At 35.4% G+C, this 14,270-nt stretch overlaps 1 protein-coding gene across 9 annotated transcripts in view; it reads right to left on the reverse strand.

Annotated features, from left to right (window-relative positions):
• Positions 1-14,270, reverse strand: part of QKI (QKI, KH domain containing RNA binding) — a 165,166-nt gene that overhangs the window by 117,248 nt on the left and 33,648 nt on the right. For all 9 annotated transcript variants that reach the window (XM_030022990.2, XM_030022991.2, XM_030022989.2 and 6 more), the window contains exon 2: positions 9,308-9,450. In XM_030022990.2, coding sequence (XP_029878850.1) covers positions 9,308-9,450 — 143 coding nt within the window. The remainder of the gene's footprint in view (positions 1-9,307; positions 9,451-14,270) is intronic.

Genomic DNA, 14,270 nt, shown 5'->3' on the forward strand with positions numbered 1-14,270 from the left:
CTTTATATATCAAATCACATTGAATCTATTACCCTAAACATTTACAATTACAACGCTACTAAAATAGGAGCATATCAACAAGTACTACACTCAGGCTTCATTTTTAACTAGCTTTTGCCTTTTACCCAGGGGCTTTTAAAGTAAGGAGACAGACAGACATTACCCCATTCTACAGTTCTGTGATGACCACCACAGTCATCGCAACAGAAGAGGAACTACCTCCTATTTACCACAGGAAAAAAGGCGTAAGAAAGAGTTATCATAAAGCTTTGAGATGCACTTCAGGTTCACATGCCAATCCACCTGTCTGTAGTAACATATATCCACCTGTCTGTAGTAACATATATCTCTATATCCTCCATTATCTTCCAACCCTATTTATGCTACAAATCCAGAGTTCCAGGTCTCTCTCTCTTGTTCAGTCTGCCCATCTGCTGACTCCCTGAAGAAACTGAAATCCTTCAGAAAGACTCACAAGCCTTTGTTTACAACTTTCCAGGTCTCAAGGACAACATTTACATTTGTGGAAGAAAAAAACAAAAAAGGCAAAATATTATTTTGGCCAGACTAACTTCAAAACAATCTAAAGAGTTCAAAGCCCAAGAAATACTATTTTAGTATTTGTGTTGAATGACAGCAACTTTGCTTTACTTTTAATGCAAGTGACATTCACTTTAAAAACAACAGTAATCAAATACAGTCAAATGAGTTCAAACTAAAACTCAAACAATTAGGTTAAACAGTATGACCCAGAAGTTGAATATGTTAATTTGACTAATATATTCATTACCGTCAGTACTTCAGACACGTTAACAAGATAACAATTGGTCATTTCAACGGATCACGATAATAAATTTGGAACAGGAATTCAGAGAGATCTATTTCATGCAGCATTCACATTTTTAGACCACCTGTACTTGGCAGAGAAACAAAAAATAAATTTGAGAGACTGCTGCATATTTAAAGCAACTTTAAATCATAATTCAGTTGATGATCTTCCCAGAGCAAGCAGTCCCTGTATCACTAACAACAGGGTACAGCCCTCTGCCCTTTGACACTACAGATCATAATGTTTATAACTAGAGTGAACTTGAATTTTTAGTTCAGTATGTTCTGATTGTTTATACGCCACATAGCTGAAAGATATTGATCAAGCTTATGTCAGTACTCTACAGAAGCAGAATCTTCTGAAAAAGCATTAATCAACCTAAGCAACTGAAGTGTTGGGTGGATGAATGTACACCATTAGTACAGGTGCACGAGCCTTCCTGGAAGACAGGGTGCATATACTATGCTATATAATAAGAGACAACTAGAATGAGAGCAAGTAAGGTGTAGAAAGGAACTGGCTGCTCATCAACCAATATTATTTTTCTTAAGATACTGAGTGTATATGAAAGAAAAACAAAGCACACAGTTTCAAAGAAGTGTAGCAAATCTCAAAAGGAATCCATGCCTCTCAGAATTCAACTATTTTACACTGCTCTTAAGAAAGAAAAGAAACATATAAAAGCTTAGAATTGTGAATCAATATTATGCCAAAGTAACTGAAATGAACCAACTGTGTCCAACTACTGTTCTTACTGGCTTTAAAAAATAGCAGAGACTAATTGAATAAATTGAGCAGATCCATCCATACAACAATGGATGAATACCTATTAGTTACACAATCTCAGAATCTCCTACTCGGAGGTATCTACTGAGGTAGTATTTATGTTCTATTCCAAATCCAACATTCAAAACTAAGGCAGGTAAACAACAGTTCCTAAGCTATGAAACAAAACACAAGAAGAAAGGAAAGATCTAAACAGAAAGTTTACTCCACAAGCTGGTATTTGTGTACAATCTTCCTCTCAACCAGAATCATGGAAAAAGACCAAGTGACCAACATCAATGAGATGCAAATGCAGAGAACAACAATCCTGTTCTTCTGAATTATGGATCAAATTCAAATCAGAAATGAATGCTATAAATGCAACATTACACTGAAGACTTTTCATTGACAAGTGATATATACTTTAAAATGCATTAATGAGTTAAGAACTTCAGAAATAGCAGAACCTAAAAACAGCACATCTCTAAAAAAACTAGTCAATGTTCTTGCTTAAAAGGCAATTTTATTTTTTTTAATTAATATGTACCCCCAAGGTTTGTAGGCAGACTTATTCTGGCAATAAGCAACAGACCTTTTAAGTATTGACGACATGTAAGCTGATTTTTACTTGATTTAGGAGATAGAAGGAAAATATCAGGCTGATATTTTGACTGGTACTCAAAACTACTTTTAATAGAAATTCTGGATGGGGCTCGGTGCCTTCTTATCCAAGCGAAACACGGAGCAAGCATAATTAGTGAAGACTTGCATTTCACTGATCTACCTCCATGAACTTACAGAACTCATGCTGTCCTCTGACAAGAAAGTATTGAATTACTTTTGCAAGGGCAACTCCATAAAAATCTGAGCATACAAACAGTTATACCTAAACTACCAAGCTACTAAAAAAGAAGAAATATCTAAGATGCCTGTCAGAAGCTTACTGACCACCAGATATGGAGAGGAAAGGGGAAGGGGGGAAAAAAAAAAAAAAAAAAAAAAAAACCAAAAACACAAAACAAAAAGGAAGATGGCATGGTATAATTGCCAGGTTAAGTTTCTGGAGAAAGTATAGCAGCTCAGTGTGAGAGGTCTCCTTTGTCAACTAACCAGAGGAAAAAATATTTAAAAACCTCTTCATTCTCAAGAAAGGGGTTTTCTCTCTGTGCTTCCTACCTCCTTAAAACATTGTGCTTCTCAACTACAAACCCCATCCTTCAGGAGTCAACTTCAGCTCTGAAGAAAAGGGAGGATCTGTTGCTGACTTGGAATAAGCGAGTGCATCTACTAGGGATTCTGATGCCTAAACAGTAATTTGTAAATCCACATACATAATTTAAACACAGCTCTACCTTGCTCTATTAAGTATGGTTTTAGCCCTTACTTATGTATTTCCATGTTTACTGCAGTCCCCAGTCCTAGTTAAAGTACACAAGATGTTAATTAACAAAAAACTACCGAGTTCAGCAGGTATACCTGACCTATTCACAACAGCAAGCAAAAATGTCATGCTGAAGCACTTCCTCCTCTCTGTATAAAACCCTTCTTTACCTACAATAAACATCTGAAAGAACACATTGAACAAAAAAACAATGAAAAACAAAATATTCCACAAGTCTCTGCCCCACAATTGACCTTTCATTATTTGTATTTGCACACAACTCTTCCATAGTTAGTCTTGCAAGAGCTACTACACAAAGTGAGTAGAAGTTCTGAGGGAAACCAGTTCAGTAAAAGAAAGCATAGAGAAACTGAGACAACAGAGTTATAGTACATAATCAACTGAAACCATGCACCCAAATATTTCTGTAGTCCATGAACTAAAGAAATTTATGCGCATAAAGTGCAGAATTTTAAAACAAGAGAGGGTATTAAGAAGATAGCTCTCTTCAAACAGATTGGCAATTGAAAGCCTAACTCTGCAGAGACAACTACAATTGAGAGATGAGCCATAATGAAAGGCACCGTGTGAGCAAAAACAAGCATCACAGATGTTGACTACTAGGTCTTAACTTGCTCTTCAGAAAGTTCAGTTGGACGCATCCTTTGCCACCTCAAATTTTATAATTCCCAAGGTTAACCATTTTTAGTACGATTAATTTATTCTAACTAAAATTTTAGATATTTCATTCACAGAAGAACAACCAGCATCTACAAACTAATTGTTTAGACTAATTTTCTAGCCTATCATTCTCCTTCAGCACTTGGCTTCCCCACACACACTCCTCTTCATCCATGGTGTACAGAAGGCACCCAAATGTCTAGCACTAGCTGTTAATGTCAGATTAGAGGACTCCTACTCATATGAGTTGGACCTGTGTAGTGACTAAGCAAAAAAAATAATCCACTACTTTCTATCAGAAGTATCATATACATGCTGGACATTACTAAAAGTTTAATCCTATGATGTTAATTTGAAGAAGTTACTAATACAACCATCACCATAAGAAACTGGTATCCTAACAAATATGTTCAACTTGTGCATCAGTACCAGATGGAACTCATTTCTTCTCCCAGATTTCCAAATTTACTTCAAAAAACATTTAAGGGAAACATTGTCCCTAGCCAAAGCAAGTGCTATTTACTTAATCTTTACTTGTCTTACCTCCACTCTGCCTTCTTTTTTTTTTTTTTTCATTTATACACACACAAAACAGAGTATCTGCAAATAGTTAAAGAGCAAAATTTGAAAGTAAGAATGAAATGGGAATAAGAATATTAACAGATAAATGACTAGGTAATCACCTGCCTAACTTAACTGCAAGCACTCAATGCTTGATGAGTTAAATGGGGAAGAAATAATTCTCACTAGGATGAGATATGGACCAAGTTCATTGGTACTGCTGAACTGATGCTGAGCCTGCAAGATTACCATCAGAGTCTAAAAGACAAGGGTTTTATCTCCAATGTATTCTGGACTGTCTTCCATCCTTTTGCCTCCAAGGACAAACACGCTCGGGAGATTTGAAAGGCTTATTTCTGAATAAAATTATGACAACGTATGTCATCTTTCAGCAAGGTGCTACCAAAAAAAAAAAAAGTAACCTATTGAGTGTGAACCAGGCCTCAAAAAGAAACTTATCTTTCAAAAAGGGAACCAGATGGTCAATAATGGAAGGATATCCAATAAAACATTAGAAAGGGTAAAAAAGCTTCATACAAATATTAAGACATGTGTCCGTTTTATCAGCATCTAAACAAAGGGGACCTTTCTCAATGAATCCATTCCCCTACCATTTGCAACCAGATCGCGTAAAGCCTCTCATAAATATACAAAGTTCAAACTCAAAATTAACTTTTTTGCTCCCACTACTACTGGAATGTTTTTCCAAATATTTCATTGAGACTGGAAATTAGTAATCAAACTCTTTTAGCTCTTTCATATACATTTGTACTTGTATCAGTAGTTGAGCTTTTGCCAAATCTTCCTTTGGCCCTGCTGGTACTCTGCAGCTCAAGTTTACTTACAGAGACGAGTTATATTCTCTCTTTCCTTTCTACTGCAAGGGTAAACAAGGCCAGCTCTTTTAGCCTCCTTCCCTGTTTACCGCTAGGGAATGAAGAGCTTAAGTAAAAGAATCAGAACAATAAATAAAGATGATGTTATCATTTTCCTAATCCATATTAGGGATGCTATTAAACTCTGATATTAACAAATTGAAAAAGGATTTAAACATTTTGTTAGTAAGTTCCCCATAGTAAAATGAATCCCCGTGTTCATCGTTCTGTTGTACTAATTAAACAGTTTTAACTAAAATGGTCAGAAAGTACGCACAAGCTGTTTATCACTGCTGGCCTTTGAGCTTCAGTATACTCAAAGGACATGCTACTTTAGATGCGATAATTACTGAGTTCTTACATTTTTACTGAAGAGGCACAGAAGAGTTCCAACAGAGAATTTCACATTAATCAGAGCTAACAGGGTACTTATTAATAATAAAGCCATGATTATAATAGAAAAACATTTATTCAGTCCAACATTTGTAGGTACTAATTCCAAAAACTGTTTAAATTGATATCAGACAGAAAGTTTAGCCTCAGCTCTTTAGGGAAATTCAAGAAAATTAATCATTTATCTGAAGCATAAGAAATGCTAAAGACTATTAACTATTCACCCACAAACAATAGCATATCCTCCATTCTTCTGCTTCCTAAGAGCTCAATTTTCCTGACGTCTTTTCTTCTTACTCTTTAAACTCTGATGGAAGATATTTCTCCATGAATTGGAAATGCCTTCAAACTGTAACACCAAAGACTTAAATGAGCATACAAAGATTTAACTGCAGAGAGAACACATTTTTAACTGAAGGGCAAATTATGGACAACTAATGGAATTTAATCTTCTGGGTACCTTCTGCACAATTTCTCTCTCAAGTTTCAGGAGCATATACACGGTTCAGAAAAGCTAAGTAGCTCAAATCTCAGTTTTAAGACTAAAATTTCCATAAAGATCTAACACCTTCCAAGGGTGCTACTAGAAGAAAATAACATATACAATTATACACAATTGCATTACTGTAGCTTGCAATGGAAAAACAATGAGCCAGAAAGCAGACCACCCCAACAGTTACAGTAATTATCAGACTGTGATTACATCAAGGAAAAATGGTCCTTATTAATAAAACGTACAAAAGAAAATTATTTCTTCTTTGGCAAGATTTTTGCATATTTTGTACTTACTATTACAGAAGTAGAAATGCAGACTCTACACAGTCGGCATTTAAAAACTATGGGCTGTTTCAGACAATTGATTTTTTGAAAGCTGAGCCTGGCATCAACTATGGTGTTAGAATAAAAATTAGAATAAAAAATAGTCAATATGCAGTTGTATAAAAAAACCTAAATAACTGAGAGACTATAGGGGATTTTGTATATTTATTTTAGCTTTGTAATTTGATTTTATATATTCTTTCCTCTGTGTAGGTACTCAAAGGACAGTCAAACAGTAATATCAAAGTGATGTAGGCTATGAAAATTTACTGTTTCATCTTTTATACATATACATATATATGTTTATATATACATATATAAAACATAAGCTTGTTTAAACTTATGGCAGACCATTATTTTCATGCCTCACAATTAATTTAAGATTCTGTGCACAAAATGGCACTACAGTGCTATTCAGCATTCACTACTCTCAACTAATCTATACACTTAAGCTAAGTAAAAAAAAAATTTACCAGAATAAAAGTTTATTAGAAGATCATAAAAGTTTGTTGATATTTTTTGTTTCTGTTATTAAAAATATTACTAAATCTCCACCAGAAAACAGTTTCTGGTCACTCTTCTCTGAATAATTCTTAAGTTTATCCATCTTTATGTCTTTGTAAGGTATACAAAGTTGTCAGTTGGAAGAGGATGATGGCAATAGAAAGAATTAACTGGATTTACATGACAAACTCGCTCTGGTAGTCTGCACAGCATGTCTTCCCTGTATCTGATAACAATTAAATCAATTGCTAGATATGAGTAAGAAGTTTCATGTAACACTGTGTGATCGCAATGAAATAATCTTTACAGGTGAAATTAATCTTTATAAGTGAATTTTAGAGGGTTTTTTAAGACAAGTTGGAATCACTGTACTTCAGACCTTCTGAACGCTGTACTAGCCTGAATGCAGACCAGGTTATTTAATTTCTAACTAGCAGAAAGATCTTAGAAAGGGCCTACATACAAAACCACAGCTTTTTTTTGTGTGTAGTGGTATATTCTAGTTGCTTAATGAATTACTGAGGCTGTGCACATCCCATTCTGAGCAGCTAGGAACAAATACAGACAACACACAGACAGGCAGGAATGCTGGGCTTGGCTCCCCAATGCAGCTTGAACTGCCAAGTACCACCATAGTGGTAGAAGCTATACATTTCCTAGCAAACATTTCACATCATCTCACAAGAACCAAATACCTTTTTATTCCAGGTCACATGTATACAAAATCACAAATCTCTCCAACTTCTGAATTTGTAAGAGTTTATTGAAATTAATTAGTGACCACTTCAAGGGCATTCTTCTGAAGGCACACAAAGAGCTAGCAGTAGCTAGAGAGATTGTACACTCGAAGTTACACAAGTGCTTTGACAGTAACTAGAGACAAACTCATTCTTGCTTTTTTTACACTGTATTTGATAATTAACTGGCAGTGAAGAGCTAAGCTACCACACCCTTGATTTCTAAAAGAAAAGCTTAATAATAATTATAGGAAATCCAACTTTTTTCCTCCTCCTATCTCGTGATCATGTACAGCAAGCATCAAGTTCTGTAAAAACTACAGCCGATAACTAAGGCAACTCTTCACAAAGGATGCATTGTCAAGTTATAAAACAAAGATTTCAACAACTAAGCTATGTTTTAAAAAGCCAATAAGCAATACAACTCTAAGATATATACAGATATCTAAGTACAGAGCTACTTAGATCGCTTTACAGAATAACTGCATAGCACAGCTCCTTTCAAAGATTTGTAATTCCTTGGAGTTTCAAAAGAATCACTGTTTTTTGATGTGGGGATATGTATGCATGTACATATATGTATATAGATAGGCATATGCATATATTTAATTTGGAAGAAAAACGGAAGGAAAGGGGAGAGAGATGTCCTTATTGCCAATGCAAATTCTTTGAATGCTTTTCCCAATACAGCTTTTTTAACCCAAAAGCAACAAAACAACTTTGTGAAAACTGAAAAGGGAGAAGAGACATTTGTCTAAATATTCTGAGTAATGCCTTGCACTTAATTTTCTTAATGAAGTATGGCACAATGAGGTTTTATTTAGAGGCCTGTATGTTCTAAGCAGCATTAAAATAATAAAGCTAAATTTGAAGAGCTTAATCTAATTAATGATATAAAGAAAAGCCACAGAAACACGCAAGTGTTACTTCCATTTTTTTGCTGTTCTGTACTGTCTTCCACTTTATACCACTTCAATGTGCAAATGCCTCACTTGGACCCTGCACTCCTCCACTGCAACAGGACCTCTAAATTCTATTAGGGAGGAATAACACAATTTCTTATTTTGTCAGTGATCAATGAAAGTGGTTGAGGTAGATTTTGACAGGACTGTTTTTCCTGAGTTAAGAAACCATTCGGACCAGAGGAGTTCTAATTAGTTCTTCCAGTTAAATGAAACCATTCTCCCTCAAAAAGGTAGGTGTCCAACAGAACAGAACACCCAATGGAGAACCTAACATTGGCATGCAAGCAAGGAGCTTTGCTTAAAAAAAAAACAACAACAACAAAAAACCAACCCCAAGGTAAAGACACTTCTATATCCAACAGAACTGGTTACACAGGTATGGGACAAACAGAAATGGAGATTAAGTACGGTCTCCAAAAAGTCTCTAAAGGCTCTCTAAGGATTCTCCAACTGACTTTTAGAGACATACTAAGAGGGAAAAAACACTGCCCCAATAAGTACTTCCCTCATAAAACTTACTACACAGTGTCTCAGGACTGACAGTACTGAATGAACAAGGTAATTCAGATTTTAGATCTACGGCTTTATAATCCATACTAGTTTGGTATTTAACATAACCTTCTTCCACTCACACTCACTACAATTCAAGCCACCAAGTGGAACATACACTGCTTCCCTACAAAGTGTCTTGTCAAAAGCAGTTCAGTGTGATCCAAGGGTAGCATCACATGAAATTTACATTTGAAGACGACCACAAGGATCAAAAAATAATTTAGGGACTAAAAAGATATACTTACATCTGGATATTCTTTTACAGGCACATATAGTTTCTCTTGTAACTGTACAATAGGTCCCACAGCATCTGGTAATTCTGCACTTCTCTTCTCCGTACTACCATTTAATGTGTCGTTATACATGTCTTTCCGTACTCTGCTAATTTCTGTGGGGGGAAAAACGTATATTAGGTATTAAATACAGTAACAGATTATAATCTAGCATGACAGTCTTCTCTTTCTAATCTTTCCCAAATCCTAATACCATTTTCTTCCTCTCTTCATAAGCATCATGGTAACTTGAAAGAAAAATCTACTCTGGTTTTGGTTAGGGTTTTTCTGTGTTGGGTTTTTTTTGTTGTTTTGGGGTTTTTTTTTAAATTGCAGCACCCATCTTAAATGTTTTCTTCACGTCTGTGAATTTGCTGCCTACTCATCCTGTTTACAGAATTCAGCTATTGAGTAAAAATTATATGCAGCTCCTTATAACACAAGATTGTTCACATCATTTAAAAGGTGTACAAAAACAGTTCTTTGATGTATTTGTTAGAATAAAGTATCTAGAAAGCAAAAAAATCAGAAATCTGCACCCAAAAAAACCAAAAATGCACCTATACAGTACTATTTGCTAGTTATGAGATTAACTATAGCATTTGGAAATGAAATGGTGCATCTTTCAGCAATGACAAATCTGACAACTCAAGGGTGTAGTTACTGAGCACACGGTGTGACAACAAACAAGTAAATACTGTTCTACTGACTACTGCCCAGTGAGATAATGAAAAAATGAAGACAAGTATGGTATCAGAGACCTGAGCAACCTCTATATACACACCCAAAAGTCCTACTAGTTCATTGCAAAGTAATGAAAAACTCAACAGCACCATGGAATGTCACAAGTGGACTCTTAAGTACTGTTTCTACCAATTACACCTGTATTACCCACACCTTGAGGTATTTACTTGCAAGATTAGCTCAGTAGTTATCAACAACGTAGTTAAAAATGGATAATTTGATTCAAATATAGGTTAGTTTCACTAAACTGTAATGACCTAAGAATGGACACAAAGCTTTCTCTTATTTAACCAAAAACCATATTTAACAAGAGATTGTATTTCATTTCTAGAACTGTTAAACTGGTATTTAAATTGCTGCTGTAAGGATAAAAACCCCCACATTTCATAACTTATGGAATCCCAACTAGTATAAAATTTTCTGAATGAGTTTATTCTACTATCACTAAAGAATTACTTAAAATGAATCTATTAACCAAGTTCCAAACTGCAAACTAACATTTAAACACACATTGTTCCCAAAGCACTAAGACTTACGATAGTGTGGGCTGTAAAGCAAAACAGGTATTAATAATTCCAGTCTTTTACTTAAACTGTTACAACTGCTTTCAAAATCTTCAGAATTAAAATGAAACTGAAAAGAGAAGTTTTATGTTTTCATCTGACCACAGGAAACCACAGAAACAAGAAGTCGCTTGAAACTCTAGCAGCAGACGAGATTAATATAATCTCTGTTTCATAATCAATTTCTTCCCTGGCAAATCATTTATAGCTGAGAATTCACCACTTGAAAAGCTAGGGGGGAGAGGGAGAGCGTCAGAAATGACGCATCTCTGAACACAGCAGACCTAATTTTCAACTGAGTTAGTGTGAATTAATTCTAGCAAACTTACTCTGCATATTCAAGAACAAGTCTTTTCTCCACTGGCAAGTGACATACTCAATCATGTATCCTATATAATGATTTGGTAGTTAACACCTGTTTAGAATGGAGAACACAAATTTCGTCATCATATAATCATAGCTCAAGGAAAAAATCCACAGCTGCTTCTACACTGACAATTTTGGCAACAGGCACAAAATCCTCAGAACTACAAGCAGCATTTATACTGGCTTCAGTATATAAAGAAATTCTTTAGTACATCTCTTTGAACAAATATTATTATCTTTTGGCAGACTTTGTTTCCTTTTCATTCTCTTCAGATTCTCCATTAACTTACACTACACTGAAACAAGCCAACAGTCTGCCGAAGTACTGAGGCATAAGTAGCAACACAGTCATTTTTATTTATATTTGGCAGCTTCAGAGTAGTTGCACTGAAAATTGCATTTTAAGTTGTATCCTTCATCTAGAATATAACCACTAACATTAGATATCCTAGTTTTCACAGGAGAGGGAGAACACTTATTTTAATCTTTGCCTTGCAAATACGTATATGTCACATTTGTGACACTGTGGAGCCAAAAATTCAGAACACACATAGACAGTATGATAAGCTGACTTGAGGACTACCACTGAATTCTGGCTTGTGTGAAACCTAAGCCATCTATCACACCTCAAACGTTACACAGAATTAAGACACCCACCAACTCAGGATTTTCTACTCCACTACACGACCAGACACATGAAATTTAGTTTTCTTTGCATATGTAGGTTTTCATCTTCTCTCTCTACATTCAAGCCCTTGGTAACACCAACAAATATCAGGACAGGGATAGTCAACTACATCAACTCAGCATTATCATCGGCTCCTCAAGTGCTACTGTTTCTTCTGTTTCTTGGCATTTTATCTTCTCTCTTGCCTTAGATACCTTCTGTAAGTCCCCAGAAGAAACATTCAGAAGCAACAGGTGAAATAACAAGCACGTATTCCCAGGGTTTTTTTTAACTGCTGATCAGGTCTCCAAACTCCCTTTCTGTGTAATACACTATCTGGAAGCCTCTCTTTTCACTTATTTTGTATTTGGCAGAACTGAAATACTACTGCTTAAATTGTAAGATAATTAGATCAAGTCTCCAGTTCACCCATTCTCTCTCACTTCTAACTATGGATAGAACACAACCTATCCTCCTTCCCAATTTGTTAGCCCAGCTGACCACAAGCATTGTGCCAAATACACAACTCAAAGTTATTTATCTCCTTAATATGCATCCTGGGTTTTCTCCACATTCTGCTGAATCTTTTCACACATCTTCAAGATTTTTTTTTTCCTTCAGATACCTGCTTCTTGTTTAATCACAACTCTTGCGTCTCAACAAGAGTCCATACAAAAGTATTGAATTTTATCACAATCTTTCCTTTTACTGTCTCTATTAAACCAAATTCAAGCTTCTAGTCTCTTGAGTATCTTGCAACTTTGCCACTTGCTTCAAGCAGTTATGCTTATCTGTAGAACTATCTGCTACTGTATTTCCAGCATCTCCCTCAAGAGTTTATCAGAAGTGCAGTAAGATTCCAGAAAGCCTCACCAGCAGCATGTCAGAAAAGCTAAAAGCTCTACTCTCCTTTCATCTCTAGCAAGTATCCATTTTATTCTGTTCTGAAATACTTAAAAATCTGAGGACAGCACTAGTACAAAAGTAGGAAGGTCGCATCCTCAAAGCACACCTTTTTATTTTTTACCATTTAATGCACATATCATTATAAATAAGAGGCACTTAAGTAAACAGCCTTTTATTTAGATTTATTTCAAGTCATTTTTTACACACCATCAAGCAGATGTCTCGTCTTCCCTTCCCAAAAGCTTTGGCATGTCTCTCATGAAATCACACTTTCCAAGTTCATTTGCAAGGCTTTAGCTCCTCCACATTTACAATTCTTTACAAATTCTTCCACCATGATATCTCACAGGAAGCCAACTGATTTAAAAATAAGGAAAGCTTTACTTTCAAAGCAAACATCTAAGTACAGTTCTAACTACTTTACCTCTATCTTAACACCACAGCGGTAATTATGTTGTATAACACTCTAGGGATTTAAAAGAGAGTTAGTAAGGAGAGCTACTTAATTATAATAGTAGATATGGCTAAAAAAAGCATACAGCAGTTTCACCATACCTCTAAAACCTGTAAGCTCTGCAAATGCAGAAATAGGCCTCCTTTTGAAAAGATCTATGTACCCATCTCTACTGTAGGTAGAAGCAGAATCTCATATGAAGAATTTAAAAGTCCACATTATTCACCTTTAACAATACTCTGGTCTGCACATTGTAAGTAGTAAGTTTAGCAGTAAATGACAAATTTGTCTTGCTTACAGCAGGGCAGTGAAGGAATAGACTCAAAGACAAACTGGTTTCAATGTAATTATCTTGTTCCACTTTAATATGACATGACATAGTCACCTATGGTGGCAATGACATGCATTCTGGTCCAGGAGAACATTTTACTTCCTCTGTCCCTGAAAACTATGCCAGCAATGTAATCCCTTGCTTCCTTCATCTACAGATAGCATTTTTCAATCTCTCTAACACCTTTCTAATATATGATCTGAGCAGGACACACTGTTTATACTGACTACATTTGCCTACAGAGATGTACTTTTGATTTCTTCATGACACTTAACAATGAAATATTCTTCCCTCTTGAGCACATGAAGGACTGTGTTCAGATGAATGTCTGTCATCACATTAAAAACCACCAAGAAGTTACTGCTTTCAGCTGTCAATTATCATTCCCTTAGAGGAAGTAAGACTCTGCGTATGTGTTTAAGACTGATTGCAATGTAAAATTGGTTTACATAAACCACCCAGCAAGCATATTCAGAGTAGGAAATCACTGAAAAAGTTCAAATTCTTCCTCTCCCATCACCTTCAGAGTTGCAAACCACCCTCATCCCCAGTGCCCACAGCATTAGAATTACTCATCATGAAGGCTTCTTCTAAATTATAAAGCTTTATTTTCTGAAAGATCAGACTTGGACACTGCTTTTAAACCAATGCATTCCTCATTGCAGTTTAAACTAGAACTAAGAATTTGAAGAGCTGAAACAAATCTTCTGCCATTAACAATTTGCTCCAATTTAGCTACAGCTGCTTAAAGAGAGCTAAACTGATGCCACTCAGCCTATGTTCGTTTTGTAAGTTTAACAGAAAGCCTTCAAAGCACACAGAACTTAATTCTTTAAACTAAAGGAAATAAGTGTTTATCTGTCACAGAAGAGCTACTTATCTATCATTCTTGATATTTACAATAC

The sequence above is a fragment of the Aquila chrysaetos genome, chromosome 8 (genome assembly GCF_900496995.4).
Source record: "Aquila chrysaetos chrysaetos chromosome 8, bAquChr1.4, whole genome shotgun sequence".
NCBI classification, from domain to species: Eukaryota; Metazoa; Chordata; class Aves; order Accipitriformes; family Accipitridae; genus Aquila; species Aquila chrysaetos.